At 36.8% G+C, this 16,960-nt stretch overlaps 1 protein-coding gene across 3 annotated transcripts in view; it reads right to left on the minus strand.

Annotated features, from left to right (window-relative positions):
- Positions 1-16,960, minus strand: part of COL11A1 (collagen type XI alpha 1 chain) — a 168,760-nt gene that overhangs the window by 118,682 nt on the left and 33,118 nt on the right. For all 3 annotated transcript variants that reach the window (XM_065669577.1, XM_065669580.1, XM_065669579.1), the window contains exon 5: positions 9,922-10,050. In XM_065669577.1, the coding sequence (XP_065525649.1) occupies positions 9,922-10,050 (129 nt within the window). The remainder of the gene's footprint in view (positions 1-9,921; positions 10,051-16,960) is intronic.

The following is a 16,960-nucleotide window of genomic DNA, read 5'->3' on the forward strand; positions in this document are numbered from 1 at the left end:
AAGAAAAGAAAAGAAAAGAAAAGAAAAGAAAAGAAAAGAAAAGAAAAGAAAAGAAAAGAAAAGAAAAGAAAAGAAAAGAAAAAAGAAAAAAAAGAAAAGAAAAGAAAAAAGGAAAAGGAAAAGAGAAAAGAAAAGAGAAAAGGAAAAGGAAAAGAGAAGGGAAGGGAAGAGAAGGGAAGGGAAGGGAAGGGAAGGGAAGGGAAGGGAAGGGAAGGGAAGGGAAGGGAAGGGAAGGGAAGGGAAGGGAAGGGAAGGGAAGGGAAGGGAAGGGAAGGGAAGGAAAGGAAAGGAAAGGAAAGGAAAGGAAAGGAAAGGAAAGGAAAGGAAAGGAAAGGAAAGGAAAGGAAAGGAAAGGAAAGGAAAGGAAAGGAAAGGAAAGGAAAGGAAAGGAAAGGAAAGGAAAGGAAAGGAAAGGAAAGGAAAGGAAAGGAAAGGAAAAGAAAAGGAGAAAAGGAAAAGAAAAGGAAAATATCTGTGCCAAGTATGTTAATATTAAAAAAGAAAGTGGTGAATAAATTGATACTTATACTAAGATCTGCCAGAGGAATCATTTGGAGAGCCAGACATTTATGAATGAGAACTAGAAATCATTCATACAAAAAAAGCATGAGAATGTGGAGAGATCTACTGCATCATGCATAGCCACACAGAAAATACTTTACTTCTGGGTATTGTGCTGCAGTCAGTTCTTGTAAAGAAAAGTAAACTTTTTTGACATATGTAAAATATTACCACACAAACAGTGGTACATTTGGGTTGCAATGATATGCAGCACACAGACAAAAAGAACAGGAATGGACGGTAAGAGAGGAATGCCAGTTTTCATGCTGGAACCCGATTACTGCCAAACAAGTGAAAATCTTCACCATGGACCTTTTTTCTTCCTTTTTAAGAGTACCAGAGGGGCATTATGGAAACTCTTGAACCTACAAGGTTTACTAGGACAAGTGGCCACCATGCTGAAACCATACTGAAAGGGTTTCTAATTGCCAATAGTTTGTAGTCCCCCTAGTACAAAAGTGGCAATATGCAGTAGCCCTAAACTTCCTGCATAGAAAGCCATTAGTCTTAGCAATCCCTCCTTTCCATGTGTTTTTTGCTGAAAGGCCAGCAGCTCTAGTTTTTCACACCAGCCAATAAACAGAGAGAATATGTTTTGTGCTGTACTGCACAGGTCCTGTTGCAATTAGTGAAATATAGATGCAAAATCTTCCAGGTGTATTTCCTGAGGCAAAATCTGTCCAGATGGAGCAATGCATCTCTGCACCCCTAATTGGTCTATGGGTGAACTTTAGAAATACAATTTACTCCATCGCATAATTTTATCAACTCAATCTGATAAAGGGCATTCCTGGTTTTTAAGATGAGTCAATGGGACTGGTGAAGGGCTGACCAGTTAAACAAGGACTAAATTTATAAACTCCAGGAACAGATTTAATGGAGTGAATCATTATTCCCATTGGGCTTATAGTCACCTGCGGTGAAGCCTGCATCTCAGGCTTATGCTGTCATTAACAGTCAAGACTGGATATGTGCCACACATCCTTTCTTTTTCTGGAGCTACATAACTACATGGTCACCTTTATCAGGTGAGAGATACATCAGCATGACACACTCATTTCGAGGCCTCAACAAACCTTCAGAAGTGTGTCTTCACATCTCAATGTTAACATTTTTGAGCACAAAACCCATCTCAGGCCTTGCTATTAGTTCACAGAAGTTGGGGGGTTCACAGAAATCTACTGTGGTTGCGCTTCTAATCAGAGGGAAGAGAATAAGTAGCCCCATGAAAATATAGCAGAAAGCATCTAGAATTTCAAAATTAATTAATGCAAATGGAAAAGTATCTTCTGTCACTTTCTGAATTTAGTCAAGACTAGTAACTAGCAAGAAATCAAAGCAGGGAATGAAAGCAAGTATGACATGGATGAAGAGTTTATTGAAGAGAGCATCATTTGTTTTGTCAGCTCTATACCTAACGAAGCTAAATACTGGCCAGGAATGCAGCCAAAGAATCAAGAAGCTGGAATGAGATTCAAAGGGACATTTCACTTGTTGATCATCTTCATGATGCTTTTATGGGTACAGCAGCCAAGTGCAAAATATACCTACCACAGCTGTGCAGCACTACTTCAGTCCTGCTCAAGAGATCTGTCTATGGAAGTTTACCTAAACCTAATGCTGCTAGATAATGGGATGGTTACAGATCTGAAACAACGGAGATGAGAGTCACAAAGTGGTCATAGTAATAGCAAAACATATACAGCTCTATTAACTTTCCCAGTGATTTTGCATGAATATCAAAAAGATTGACTCAAAATTATGTCTTCAATTTGGACAACAGCTGGAACTTGATGAGAGATTTCAACTAAGAGTCATCAGGGAACACATACTTCAAATGCAATGCAATTTTCTGTTGTTATTCTTCCTTCTCTTGTAAGACCACCAATAGTTACAGAACAGTCCATTCTTGTAATGGAAATTGCATATGACTGTTTTCTTAGAAATGAAAGAATAAAACCTGCTGTTTCTTGATGGGACAAAATCTTTCCACTATGACCTCATGCTTTCTTTACCAGAGTGATTATATTACACTACCGGATCATCATGCAAGTCCAATTAAAGAGATGAACTGTTTTCTTCATCAGATGAATTTTAGAAACAGAAGATCAGCAGCATGCAAAGTCTATTTCAACTTTGGAATTACTTAAATATTCTGAAGTCAGCCTTACTTTGAAAACAAATTCTTTTACTATGCATACTCTAAAAATCTATTCCCCCCACCTCCATTCCAAGATGTAGATTTTTACGAAGTTTTGCTTTACCTTTCCAAATTACAAGGAACTAATAATCCAAATCCTAAAGAATTGTCATAAGATCAGTTTTTCCATTGCCTGAAGATTGGGCTAAATCATCTAGCTAGCTAAAGAGAAAAAGATGACTTTCAAACACACTAGGCACACTAACACTTCACAAAGCGCAATACAATAAAAATGAGAGTTCTAAAAATCAGATGCAGTAATATAAATAAATGTTAGTAGATGTCTTTCTTAAGGCAGAAGTTAAAAAATCTAAAAGACAGCCTCTTCTTATATCATTCATAAAAGTAATAAAAGCAGAGAACAAAAATCTTCAGTTTCCAAAGACAGCCTCTATCAAAAGGAGAATGAGACACTTAAGGTTCTTTCTCACATTAATTGCGTAAAGAAAAAGTCTATGCAAAGAAAAAGAGAGCTTAGAAGCTCTCTATTTTCAACATCTGCTGAGTTAGCTAACTGCAGTTCTAAATATGACATGTTTAGAACATATAAACATGAAAATAATTATCTTTCTGTATTCTTCAGAAAACTCATCTTTCTGATCAGTCAAACATCTGAAAGGACACTAAATTAAGACGGTCTGAAAAGATGCCTGAAGCCTCCAAATCAACATATTCAGGGAACATTTGCACCTTTACTTTACCAAGTTTGTTTCATTAAAGGCAAACAAGTAAAGTCTTCAAGTAATCCATTTGTTTGGGATAGATCCAAAATAAATGAAGCAGAGTTCCCCTGGGGAGCAATTTCTTCAGCAGAAGTCAGACAGTGTTATTTATTGGGTTGCAGAAGAATCTTCCAAGATTTGAAAGCCTCATGGCTGGGCACATTGAAAAGTAGACCTGACACCCCAGAAAATACACTGACCAACATCAAGGAAGATTAAGACTGGCTAGGTCTTCCCCTGCTCTAGTTTCTATGAGTTGGTCAAGCATCTGTGATTGAACTGGAATGGAATTTAATACACTTCCATTTATAGTAGAAAGGGTTCCGAGAAGACAGAGGCCAGACTATGCACAAAGTCTTTATATGAAAAGCACAGGTATGTATCTTCCTTGGCAAATTTGATCTTGCTAGTTTTAAAATATAATTGCATCCCCATATTCAATCCTTAAAACCTAATTATATGTTCAGCATGAAAAAAACTTAATGATTGCTGAATTAATCATAAAGCTCAATATAAGGAAAACTTCTGAAAAAACACCAGAATAAAAAAGCTAAGCGAAGCTAAGCTAAAATAATAAAATAAAACAAAACAAAATAAACCAAAACAAGACAAAATAAAATAAAATATTAAATTGAATTGAATAAAATTAAAATAAAATAAAAGGCCCTGTTCTCCCAAAGACACTTTTGTGGCAAATGGCCAATTTGCACTATGTTCATCAACCCTGCAATGGATCTGAATGGCTAGCACCAGCGGCTCCAGAGTAACTCGTTATCATTTAATTCTAACACTCAGTGTATTACTATGGCACCATTAATGCTAGCCTTTTAGATACCAAGGTTCATGAAGATACCATACTGTTAATGATCAGACTTCCTTCTGTGAAATGCTATGATGGAAGGATAATAATCCAATACAGAGAATGCCCATTTCTCATTCGTTTCCTCTCCCTACTTCCTACCAATTTACTTGTTTTCAGCTCTTTGCCTTATTTATGTAAAAAGCCTCCAAAATTTGCAGGCCACAGAAAGATTCTGCATGGTCCGATGACAGTGACACTAGACTGAAATCATGCTAATGCACTACTATAATTACTTTCTAAAGTTTTTGGCAAGTTTGTTTTCCACTTAATTCTCTTTATCCAAAAGATACTTAATCACACCAAACATTCTGAACTCTCTAGGAACCCTCTCCTGACATAGGACAATAATATGCAACACTGAATTAGTAAGTTAAGAAGCCTGTAGAGAACAGTAGAATAAAAGATATGTCCTCCTTTTATAGGCTGGCTAGGTCTGTGTCTTTATTCAAAGCTTGCTGGTTTTGTGAATCCCATGCTTGACTCTTCCTAAGGTTTATTTAGGGTAACCTCAGCATTTACTTCAGGGATGAAGAGACCCTGCAAGTAAAAAGCAGGCAACGAAATTCTCTCTGTTGTATCACCAAAATCACAATTTGAATCTGATGCTAAAGGTAAAAAGAAAATGCAACAAGAAAATCTCAATGTCGCTGTATCACCAGCAAAGACACTTTGATTATAAATTAGTGTTCAGTAAACTTATGTATGAGTGTAAAGTCAAGGTCTGAAGACCTTGAGATGAACTCTAACATTTTAAGTAGCAAATATTGCACTCCTGATGTTGCATTTATGATGTGTATCTTCAGACTCATTTAAGAGAAGATTAGTACAATATATTCCATCATTTTTCTCATTTTATGGTTGGTAAATTACTTTTAGTCTAGATGAAGTGTCAGACCCTGCCCCCAAAAAACACATAAACAATTCTACCAGATGAACTGGAAAGATGTCACAGGGTGGAAATGTGTACAAAAAGGAAAGTATTCATTTACGCCACATTGCTATTGAAAAGAAATGCCAGAAAACCTACAATCTTTAGTATTTGATTGCTCCTTTGCAGATAGAAACACTGCCTTTTAGACTACACCCAAATTACTGTTGCCTTTAAACCCACAGCATCTTAGTCAAATTTTCTCTCTAGATCTCTCTTTAGAAATCTTCCAGTTTTTCAGAATAACTCCATTCTCAGGCTGTGAACTTGCCAGGAGACTACAAAGGTGTGTGATACCAAGATAAATCCTGTTCAGCTTCTGAGGTGCAACTCCACAAACATAATTTACTATTTCACTGACAAAAGTCAACCACTTCTTTGGATTTTGTAGTCAGTGCTGGAAACACATACTAATGGGCTCTGCAATCACGTAATTTGTCTCCTTCCTCTAAACCAAATATTAGTTTCTTATTCTGGTCTGCAGTATTTCAAAGGCTCAGAGACATAAAGCCAGAAGGGACTATTTGGCCATCTTGACTAACTTCTTCATACCTACAGACTTCAAAACTTCTTACAGTTACCCTATAACTAAGCCAACTAAAGTATGATTGACATTTCCCAAAGCCTTCAGAAAAGTATCTATCCACTAAGCGAACTAAAGTATGATTGACATTTCCCAAAGCTTTCAGAAAAGTATCTATCCTTGGCTTGAAGATATCTAGAGATACACCATTTTGGCAATTTGTTCTTACATTCCTCAAAATTTTAGTAGATCTTTTCCTACCTGAACTTTCTTTCCTCCTGCCTACTCACCCACCACCCACCGGTATTTTATTTTTGTGAAGGTTCTTTGCCTATGGTAACTGAGCAACATTTCAAGCTTATGTAATTATTGTGGACAAGTCAAACACATTAAGTTTTCCAAATACAAACTCAAAACAATTATGTGGCTTTTACTTGAATCACTGGGTTGCACTAGATGATGGGGGCTGGACTAGATGATCTCCAGATATCCCTTACAACCCTAATGATTCTGTGATTTCCATTTGTTTTGGTAACTAAACACCAAGACTGTATGTGATACTCCAGTGTATGTTTCAACCAACAGTATACAAAGATGTAATATCACATCTGTATTCTTATTCCTTTACTTACAAACTAAAACATGCACTGTGTTTTTGCCAGTTTTGCTTTGAGTGCTCATGTACAAACTGTTTCCCTGTTTTAACAACCAGGATCTTTTGGGGCTCCTCTCCAACAAATATTTTCAGCTTCTGCTGGCTTAAACTACAGCTGACACTGAAAGACACAACTCTGTCTAGCCATCAGACCAGTGTTCTCTCTTCCCTCTTTCTATCACAAAAGTTCATGTGAAAATATGGAACATGAAACCAGAAAATCAATCTAGCTAAACAGTCATCTTTTCCTATTGGCTTTCAGCTTGATTAGTTTCCCAGTTTGGTGAAACATGTATTCCCAAAATTGCATTTCACTGGTCTAACAGCAGATGAATGGGGATAATCTGATGCACACAAAAGATTTTTCTGTTAACACATGCAAGCAGGCTGCACTGCAATGTGTATTTCCTAGTTCTTTGTGCTTGCCCTGCATTTCTTTCTTTTTCTTGTATGTTTGTAATACTGCCTATAGTTGTGGTATCCTCATTCGCTGCTCTGCAACATTATGACTGAAAAATTTTAATAGTATCCATTTTACACTCATTTCTATTGCTAGCACAATTCCTCTAAAACTACTCTAAGCTTAATTCCACAATAGCACTCTGTTTACAGGAATTCCTGAAATAAGGCACTCAGATTTGAAGTTTCTTGTCAGGTACTTTATACCACACAATACCTTCTTTTTTTTATTCAGATAGTGCTCTCAAACTTGCAATGTCCTCAAAATACACAGTAAGACATTTTGAAATCCTCATTTTCCATATAGTAAAGTTACAATGATAGTTAATTTTTTTAGCAATTTATTTAATCTTCTGTAACTTCTTCCAGTACCTAATAAGACTTGTTTCATTTCTTTCTTGAAAAATTACTGATGTGATTTGATGGGCTACCTCTCAAATGGTAACAAAGTAGCCTGCTTTAACAAGCTGCTTTTTTTATCATATAGCAAGAAAGTCTATAATTCTGTGCAATTCAGTCAATCATTTATTCTACTGCATATTCATCACACTGGTAGCATTGCCAATGTGATTATTTCAGGTTACTATTACCCTGCCCATTAAAAATATCCACTGACTTCACTAGGAACAGTCATACAAAGTTATAAACTCACGGATAGCAACAAGGAAATTTTGGTTTGGCTTGGAAGGCAGAATAATTCAATCACCATTCAGAGAAATAAATGGAAGCAAACAGAAATGGCATTTCTCCAGTTTTTCTAATCCTTCAGCTCTTTTGAACACTTTCCAAACTAATTTTATAATATTACACTGCAAATTAAGATCTTTCATCTTCTTTCTCTGTAGGTACTCCCAACACACTAGATGTGTTATCACAGGGCAAAAAACAGGTCTTATAAAAACACATTAAAGAGAAAACAAACACTAACCCCAAGAGCAATCTTGCAATGGCTGCAGAATTAACAATATTTGCCGACTCCAGTGGCAACTGCATTAGGCTATAGATGATTTCTGTTCAGGACAATAGTGCCAATTGTTAGATTTATAGTTCCCTTCCTTTGTTTGGTGCCCCCAGACTGCTTACAATACATGTGGAGTATATAGCTGGGAATTCTATAATATGCATATATATGTGCACGCAGTTTTTATAATTATAATGAGGCTTATTTTTCTTTTGATCTACAAATGAATACTCTCAACTCATGCTAGTGTTAAACAGCTTTGATATAGAATAAACATAATGTTTGACAGCAGGAAATTTAGCTAGTCATCCATTACTGAGGGAATATAATCCTTAGGCTATTTTATTCATATTTTATATCCTTTAAAAACATTATATTACACTCTAAATAATTCACTAGTAGCCATTGCTGAAAAATGAGCACAACTATTCATTATTCTTTACCTGGCATAGATTTTGAATCTACAGTCTGATCCCAGACTGTGGACTCCAAGCCTCATTCACACTGAAGGACAGGAGCCATCATTGCCATCAGTGATGGCCAGAGCAAGCAAGTATTTGCAATCTTTCTGTGCCATATTAACTCCTGCTTAAGAGTTGATGTGAGTCTGGAGGTGACAGCAGTCCCAACTTAGTTAAAGTATTTTAAGTATTTAGACATATTCTTCTTCAAGAAATAAAATCTTTTCCCACAAAGATCAATTTGCTAGATTAACTACTCTTCGGTCTTATTTCAAAGCAGAAAAGCATAAGCCTGTTCAAACCTTCCATGTCTTCACATGGGAAACAGAATCAGTCCTAAGTCACAGTGCAGAAAAGCCAAGGAAAGTTCCCAAGCAAAATTTCAAATTTCTTTGACAGGTAATAATGAGGGGGAAAAAAATTGATTCTGCTATTTTTTATTAATTTCCTATAAAGTATCAACAATATGCTTTCAGCTTGCTCTGTTTTGGAACATAGTGCATGAAGATCCACTGCCAAGCACACAGGCAGATGTCCTACAGGGTCCTCACGAAGAGACCAGTCTCCATACACTCTAATGTAGTATAAAAGCCTCTGCGTACATGTAACTGACTTGACACATCTTGAACTGTACCTATGACGCAATCGATGTGGGAACACCTTTCAACTAAGTTCTGGGCCCTGTGGATCATTGTCACTTGATGACATAATTTTCAGATAGAAGAAATAGTAACAACAAATAAAATTATCATACATTTAGGAAACGTTCTGTCACAAAACTGGCTCGAAGCAGACATCTGAGAACAATTCAGCAAGTTTTTAATGGTGATTTCTTGAGCAATCAGTAACAATAACCAGTCAGATCACACACGGCTGAGCGCATACTAACTGTACAGAGGCAAGGTCAATTAAGACTTAGTTACATTTTGCAAAAGCTTTCCACTTTACACTGTTTGATGCAAGTACTTAGAATGCATACAACTCACACAACTGCTGACCCTCAGAGGTGTAATCTGAGGAATTCTCAGTGAATAGCTCAGTTTAAAGCTGTGAGAACTGTCTACAGTGACACTTGCTTTCTGTAAACATTTTGTGTGTTTCTGGAAAAAATCCAGCTCTGTTTTGCCCCTGTTCATATTTACTTCCTAAAAGTGGAGCTGGCTGAAATAATTATATGCATACATGCGTTTGTACACTGCACACAGCTCATGAAAATACACGGCATTTCTGGCAGCTAGAATACTCACAGCTCCCCAGTGTTTCAAATGTGGCATCTGATGGTGCCCAGCATCAGTGAAATCATAAATGCACACAGGAAGAACAGTTACAACTAAACAAACTCATACTGCTATGATTTTACAGTTTAACTTCATCGAGCACGCTGGTTATTCAAATACCAGTGTGATAGGTTCCTTCAAATGCTTGACATAAATGAGAAGATAGCAAAAATGAATGCGCTCCTGCAAAGTTCCTCCCTCATATTTAGAACAATGCATGCCATTTAGCTGTAAATGCTCCTTGAGTAACTTACTTATCCAGCACAACCAGTAATGTGCAGTAAATCTAGTAATACGTGACTGATTACTCACCTCATCAACTTGAGGATCTTGAGCCTGAGCAGCATTGGGCACTGGGGAATCACAGTCTGGGCTATAATGCTCACAATAGTCATATGCAGCTCTGGGGTCAGCTATAATCAACAGCTGCTGGATCTCACCCTGCAGGAAAGCATATGCAGATTAAATAACAAAACCAAAGATTGCCTGGAGTTCATCGGAAGTACAGAGTTTTCATTCAGAAAACTAAGCACCTAATACTTAGATATTATATGAACATCTGTGTTTATAAATAACACATCTACTTAACTTCTGCTGCTATTCTGGAAAACATCTTAACTATTGTTCACATGGCAAAACAATGCAAACTAATACTGAATGGATGGCAAAACAATGCAAACTAATACTGAATGGACAAATAGCAAAATTCAGCTTTAAAATGCTGTCTGGTTTGGAAAGGAGAGGGTGGGAAGGTGTAACTCCTGCTCTGTCATTTTCATGCTGTTTGTTTACTTCTTCACTGGGAACCAGTCTAAATTCCTAAGATTTAATTCAGGGCACTTCCCGTTACCAGCATGCAGCTCAGCATGCAAGTGATCAACAGTATTAATTCTGAGAGTTTGCATCACATCTGTACTCTCAAAGAAGAAGAAAATGAAATAAAAAATGCTGTACTAAAGACACAGTTATTGGAATAAAAAACAAGTAAGTAAGCACTATGTAAATACATGCTATAGAACGTGTTGAAATAAAAATTTTAACAGCTAACAAATGTTATTTTCACCTCTGTTCCCATATATTATGCATAAAACAAACATCACAGTAAAAAGACCCACTATTCTGGATAATAAAAATGTCTCTGCTGAGATCCCCTACAGAGACCTGGTATGTTTATCATTTTCCACAGAAAGCTGTCTGGTATCCAGTGTATTTCTTAACATAGTGGTACCATTTAAACTGCATTAGGTAAATTCCTGCCAACATTTCCACTATAAATTTCCTCATTCAGGAGCTTCTTATGCCGCCATAAAAATAAAACTGTTGAAAATTGGCACATGTTCTTGGTCAAAACCCATTAACTTCAGTCTCTGACTATTTCACCAGGAGGGGGGATTTTTAAGCTTTTATATACTTCTACTGAAATTTAATTTTGTTTTTGCCAAAAATGAGGGCAAACGAGTAAGTTCTTTGTTAGTATACCTGTGCAAGTTTTGTCTTTACAGAAAAAAATACCTTAAGGGATGGAAATGTACATCTTGGAAAATTTGCAAGTATCTCAGTATTTCCAAAAGGGCTTTATATCTCTCAGAACAGTAGCCTTTAACAAATTAACAAAATTGAGGAATATATTAAAATAGCAAAGAAGAATTTGTAACACTCCTTCCTTTCAAAAAGAAAAAGCACACAAAGCAGCAAAACACCCTCAAACTGACAAAATCAACCAATCTTCTGCAATTTGTCTAGTTCTAGTTCTATTTTTTTTTTACTAAACACATAATGGCTATATATTGAATGTTTTTACAATATTCTCAACACATTTTACTTGATAGACTCGTGTGTCTCTGATTATAGAGTTGGAATATATATATATATATACAGAGAGAGAGAGAGAGAGAGAGAAATACTACCAGTACAGCATTTTGCTGCTACACATACACAGAATTCCCCCCTTTGATCCCTTACACGACTCCCTCCAGAGGTGGAGTGCTTTGGGAGGTTTTGTACAGTCACTGTCAGCCTGGGTTACGCATCTGCCGTCGCAAGCGAAGTGTTTCCAAAGTGCTCTGCCCTCCCTCTTCAACCAGACAAATTAAAGCTAACTGAAGCAGACGAGTAAGTCAGAGAGAATTAGTAACTGAAAGACAAAGAGGTAACTCTTTTGGAGTAACCATTGGAGATGTATGTGTAGAACCCTTGTCCTCACCCTGCTGAGCTCAGGCATCCTGAAATGCCCACACAAATCCCCATGTGCCAGCATCAGTGTGCCAGCTAGTTTGAGTAATCATCGAATGGTTTGGGTTGGCAAGTACCTTAAGATCATCCAGTTCCAGCCAGGGATGCCTCACCAAAACTGCTCCTGAAACTACTGTTGCTTAGTATGATACGTTAAGAGAACCCAGGTCAGGGGATATAGCCAATATTCTGGAGATTGCTTTGTGCTGATCTTGAGTGCCATGGAATTTTGGCACTGGGTTTTGTCGGATTGTGTGTTTGCAAGAAGGACTCAGCATGCTGTTACCATTTGGCTTAGATGTCCCTAAATTGGTTAAAGCTGTTCCCGTTCCACTGACTGTACTTCCCAGCCCCGCCTGTCTGCCTGTCATGGGTCCACATAGAGGGAAGCCCTCAGAAGTCTTTCACAGTACACATAAATTGCTACTGGCTATTAATGTGTAAGAACTGAGGAACCTAACTTATTCTACATTTGCCGTCTCAAAATGTTAATTTTCCTCTTTTTCCTTCAACATCTGCTATAAAAATATTTCCAGTAAATTAGTGTGGGGGTTTTTGTTTGTTTGTTTGTTTGTTAATTATTTTGGGGGGTTTGTTTTTATTTATTGGTCTTTGCTAATTTGGCTTCTTTGACCATCTGTCTGGGATGCATTGGCAGTGTTGTTTCACTAACCAGTGAAGAGCTTTCAGATCAGGTCAATCATCTCAGGACATGAAATTATTTCACTAGATTAATTAGCTTATTTCATTATTGTGATTTAGTTATCATTCTAAGGCATCTGTTGGACAAATCTATACTCTTTGAGAATCTTCCACAGAATTACTTCAGTCTTCACGGTATAAGTTAAAACTGCTTGACTGAAATAGAATCTTTTTAAGTTCTTTGTGAATAACCTACAAATACTTAATCTAGCCATACTTAACAGTCTGGAGTCATAAATCAGGCACTTAATGATCTGCCTGCACAAGTCCCAAAACTTTAAATGAAAATAGGAATAAATGGAGCCATGGGCTATTAACAATTCTAACAGTTGGTCTCTAAAACAGCCTATGTGCATAACGTAGTAAGAAAATTGTACGATAAAAGGAAGTCTCACAGGATAAGAATGACGAAAGCAAGAAAGGCAGAGCAAAGATGGGGAAGGAGACAGGAGAACAGAGTAAAATTTAGAAACACATACAAGTATCCTTGTAGTCCCAAAAGTGCATATAGAAAAAAAAAAACAAAAAACAAAAAACAAACAAACAAACAAACAAAAAAAAACCCCATAAGGTAGCTCTCCACCCAGATTAGTTCTACTTCTTTCTCTGTGAAATATTTCTTTCTCTGGGAAAGACTTCTCAGGCAATTTCTAAAAGTTGATAGATGATATATAGGGCACTATACAAGCCAGATGTTTGATGTTTCTGTTAAGCCATTCTTCCACCATAATTTGATGTCTGAGATAAAGGGAAGACAGTAGAAGGCAGTAGCAGAGAACCTGTGGTGAGGTATCAAACAGATCTTCAGGGCTACTTTTTCAACTTATTACTTGTGACAATGTTCATGCTGAACTTGCCCCAAAAGTACTAAAAGCCTATTTAACCCTTAAGTACAAATACCTGCTGCTTTTTTTTTATCCTGAGTAACACTTAACACAATGTATTTTAGACAGTGTTTATCAGATATTTAACATTACTTGCATATTAGGGATGAGAAAACAGAGCTGGGTCTCTGCCTTAGCTGCCCAGAGGTGAAGGAGAGCATTCAGCAAGGTATGCAAGCACATCTAACACTAAACATACAAGTACAGCTTGTAAGTAAACCAGATCAATATGGAGTCATAATATTTAGTTTAGATCATAAATACTTTATTGAAATAGACACTAAGTTGTGCCAAAGCTAACACAACTCACAAAGTCAATGCATAGTTGAATAATTCATCACAATATGGAATAAAAAGTTAAAGTCTATGAATGTTTTAATTCCTCTCTATTTTGGGAATGCACTTATAATTAAAATCAGAGGCTTCTGAATCAGCCTCTTGGTTGTATGAAATAAAAGCTGTGTGAGAATCATAAAATATCCTGCCCACCAGTTATGCCTAGCATGAAAACATGGTACGGAAGGATTACTTCAGTAGTGTTGTCCTAAAATATACTCTACAAAACAAGATACTCTTTGCAGAATCCTCCAAAACTATTAGGAGTTTATTAGATCTGAGGAAACATTTGCTGCTTTGTGGCATGCCACATCAAATGCGGAGAACCAAGCTACAGAGCTACAACGAGAATATGCTCAAATCAGTTGAAAGCATGCCTATTGCAACAGCTACACATATATTCACTCAAACTAACTGTTCTACAGCAAGAAACAGCCCAGCTAAGAATGAAAATTCTGTGGGGAATTTAAAATTCCTCTGTGAAACTCACAGACATTCCACATTTCTTATTCTAGAATGATTTATCTAGTGTCAGTTTAGAATAAGAAAGTTTATAAAGGACATACAGTTCCAGGAAGTGTTGAAAAACACCTCAGAAAATAGTAATGCCCAAGGTGGGGTATCTGCACTGAAAATGTGACCTCTTGATATGAAAACGCTTTGCAACACTGAAAAAAATACAGCCTTGACTAACAAGCAAAGGAAACGGAGACCTAATCTGCAGGAAAGCAATTGAGTACCAAGTTATCTTTCCATTTTATGTAATTCTCTTCCTCTTGATATAATAATTGCTTTAGCTAGGCTCATTGTAGAAATCACTTTATTTGATTCCATCTTTTTAGAGCCTTTCTTGGATTCCACAGCAGAAATAGGAATAAGGAATAAGGAATAAGGAAAATCCCTGGTTACATATGGTGCCAGATTTTCTCAGTGATCTAAACTATTGCCTGAAAAGTAAGGGATTAATTATTTTATCATTTTATTATTTTATCAGCAATAAATATTAATAGATGCTTCTTATCTTAATTGTGACTTCATAAAATGTCTCCAGCACTGCACCAGCTACTAAGGAGAAAAATGACTACTGCTGCTGAACTCAGGACATCCTTATTGAAATATTCTCTTTTCCTTTTAATTATGTAATCTTACTAATGCTTTCAAAATATGGTGTATTAGAGAAGTACAATCATAAAGTAGCCCATTTACAGTCTATTTATCAGCTAAAAGTTTCTCTGAAGGCATTGTTAAAAAGGCAAAAGTATGAATTCTCACAAGACTGTAATGGCAGTATATGAAGGACTAAGCGATGAAATGAATGTTTTTTTCTAGTAGTTGCCCCTCTACTCTGTTCTTTTAACATCCCACTTACAGCACTGTGTCCTCAGCATAAGAAGGACATGGAGCTGCTGCAGGAAGTCCAGAAGAGCCCTCAAGGATGATCAGGGGTTGGAGCACCTTCCGTACGAAGACAGGCTGAGAACATTGGGGCTGTTCAGCCTGGAGAAGACAAGGCTGCGTGGAGACCTCAGAGCAGCCTTCCAGTATCTGAAGGGGGCGACAAGGATGCTAGAGAGGGACTCTTCATTAGGGAGTGCAGTGATAGGACAAGGGGTGATGGGCTCAAACCAAAATGGGAAGTTCAGGTTAGATCTAAGGAAGAAGTTCTTTACTGTGAGGGTGGTGAGGCACTGAAACGGGTTGCCCAAAGAACTGGTAAATGCTCCATCCCTGGCAGCGTTCAAGGCCTGGCTGGACAAAGCCTTGGGCAAAATAGTCTAGTGTGAGGTGCCCCTGCCCATTGCAGGGGATTGGAACTGGATGATCTTAAGGTCCTTTCCAATCCAAACCATTCCATGATTCTTTTTAAAATTTTATGGTTTAGTTCCCTAATTCTACAAGAACACCCAAACAGTTCATTTGTAGCAACATTTGGGGGATACCTCTTCCACAAGAATCTTAATAAAACACTAACCCTGCCAGGTGAAAGGAACCTTTGTCCAGGAAATGGCAGGTAAGCATTACTGGAGAAGCTCTGCAGGATGCTCTCCATAGAAGCAAACATCAGAAATTATTCAAAAGATTTAAAAAAAAAGAAAAATAAATCGTAATTTCTAAGAACATGTGATCTTGGTAGTTGCAACAACTAGGATACTACAGAACAATGTAACTGGACCAGAGCTAAGAACTCAAGCTGTAATTTCCTGTTGTAAAGTAGTGAGATTTCCTGGGATGATTTCATTAAGAGAAAGTTCATTGCTCTTTTCCCACCTTGACAAAAAAAAAAAAAAAAAAAAAGTGAAAAATAATTCAGCAATTACTTAAATGTCTAATTTATATATTAGAGGTTCAGAAAGACTTTCCACAAGCAGAGTTGAAAGGTTACTATTAGTAAAATACTATCTTTCTGATTAATATTCTGCATAAAATTAGTACCTCTTATGTGGGTTATAAGAGTAATTAGCTTTTAAAGATGACTACCTAAATGTTGATAAAAGCCTAACAAAATTAGTGCTTGGCATTACACCAACTCAGGATAACATAAGGATCTTTCATTTTCAAGATCTTTCATTTTCATATGATGGCTAAAGCCTAAGAATTACAAAGGTGACTCTTCAGTAACCCAGCAGAAACCACAACCTGTGTGTATGTACCAACTTTCTCTAATTTGTGTTGTGACAGTACAACTATAGACTCCAAACAACAAAAGTCTAGACAGCCTGGACATTATTACTATAGAATTTAGAAAAACCTGCTGCAGAGTTCATTTAATCTTTTTGCAAAGATTTGAGGGACTGAAGAATTCCAGTGGCCTTTAATGCAATATTCCATAACCCAGGCCATTGCATAATATAGTTACAAAAAGATATTTAGAGTCTGCCAGACTGAAGGACTGTAAAAGCAATAAATTGTGAAAACAGAATTCTGTACAGGTCAAAGTTTCCATAGAAATCAATGTCTTTTTGATTCTTTAAAACCCCATGGTTATAGTATATATTCTGCTTGGTTTAGAAATAGGTTGATGTAAACCTTGGTTTACAGACCAACGTCTACTGCAATTCTTCGCTGAGAGATCAGATTTTATTACAATGCCTGGATATACCACATGTGTACATAACACATACATGCACACACAGACACATGTGTGACCAAGGACATGTTATTTTCTTGGTAAAGGATCTGCAAACCTGTTATATTGT

Source organism: Lathamus discolor, chromosome 3 (assembly GCF_037157495.1).
Source record: "Lathamus discolor isolate bLatDis1 chromosome 3, bLatDis1.hap1, whole genome shotgun sequence".
NCBI lineage: Eukaryota > Metazoa > Chordata > Aves > Psittaciformes > Psittacidae > Lathamus > Lathamus discolor.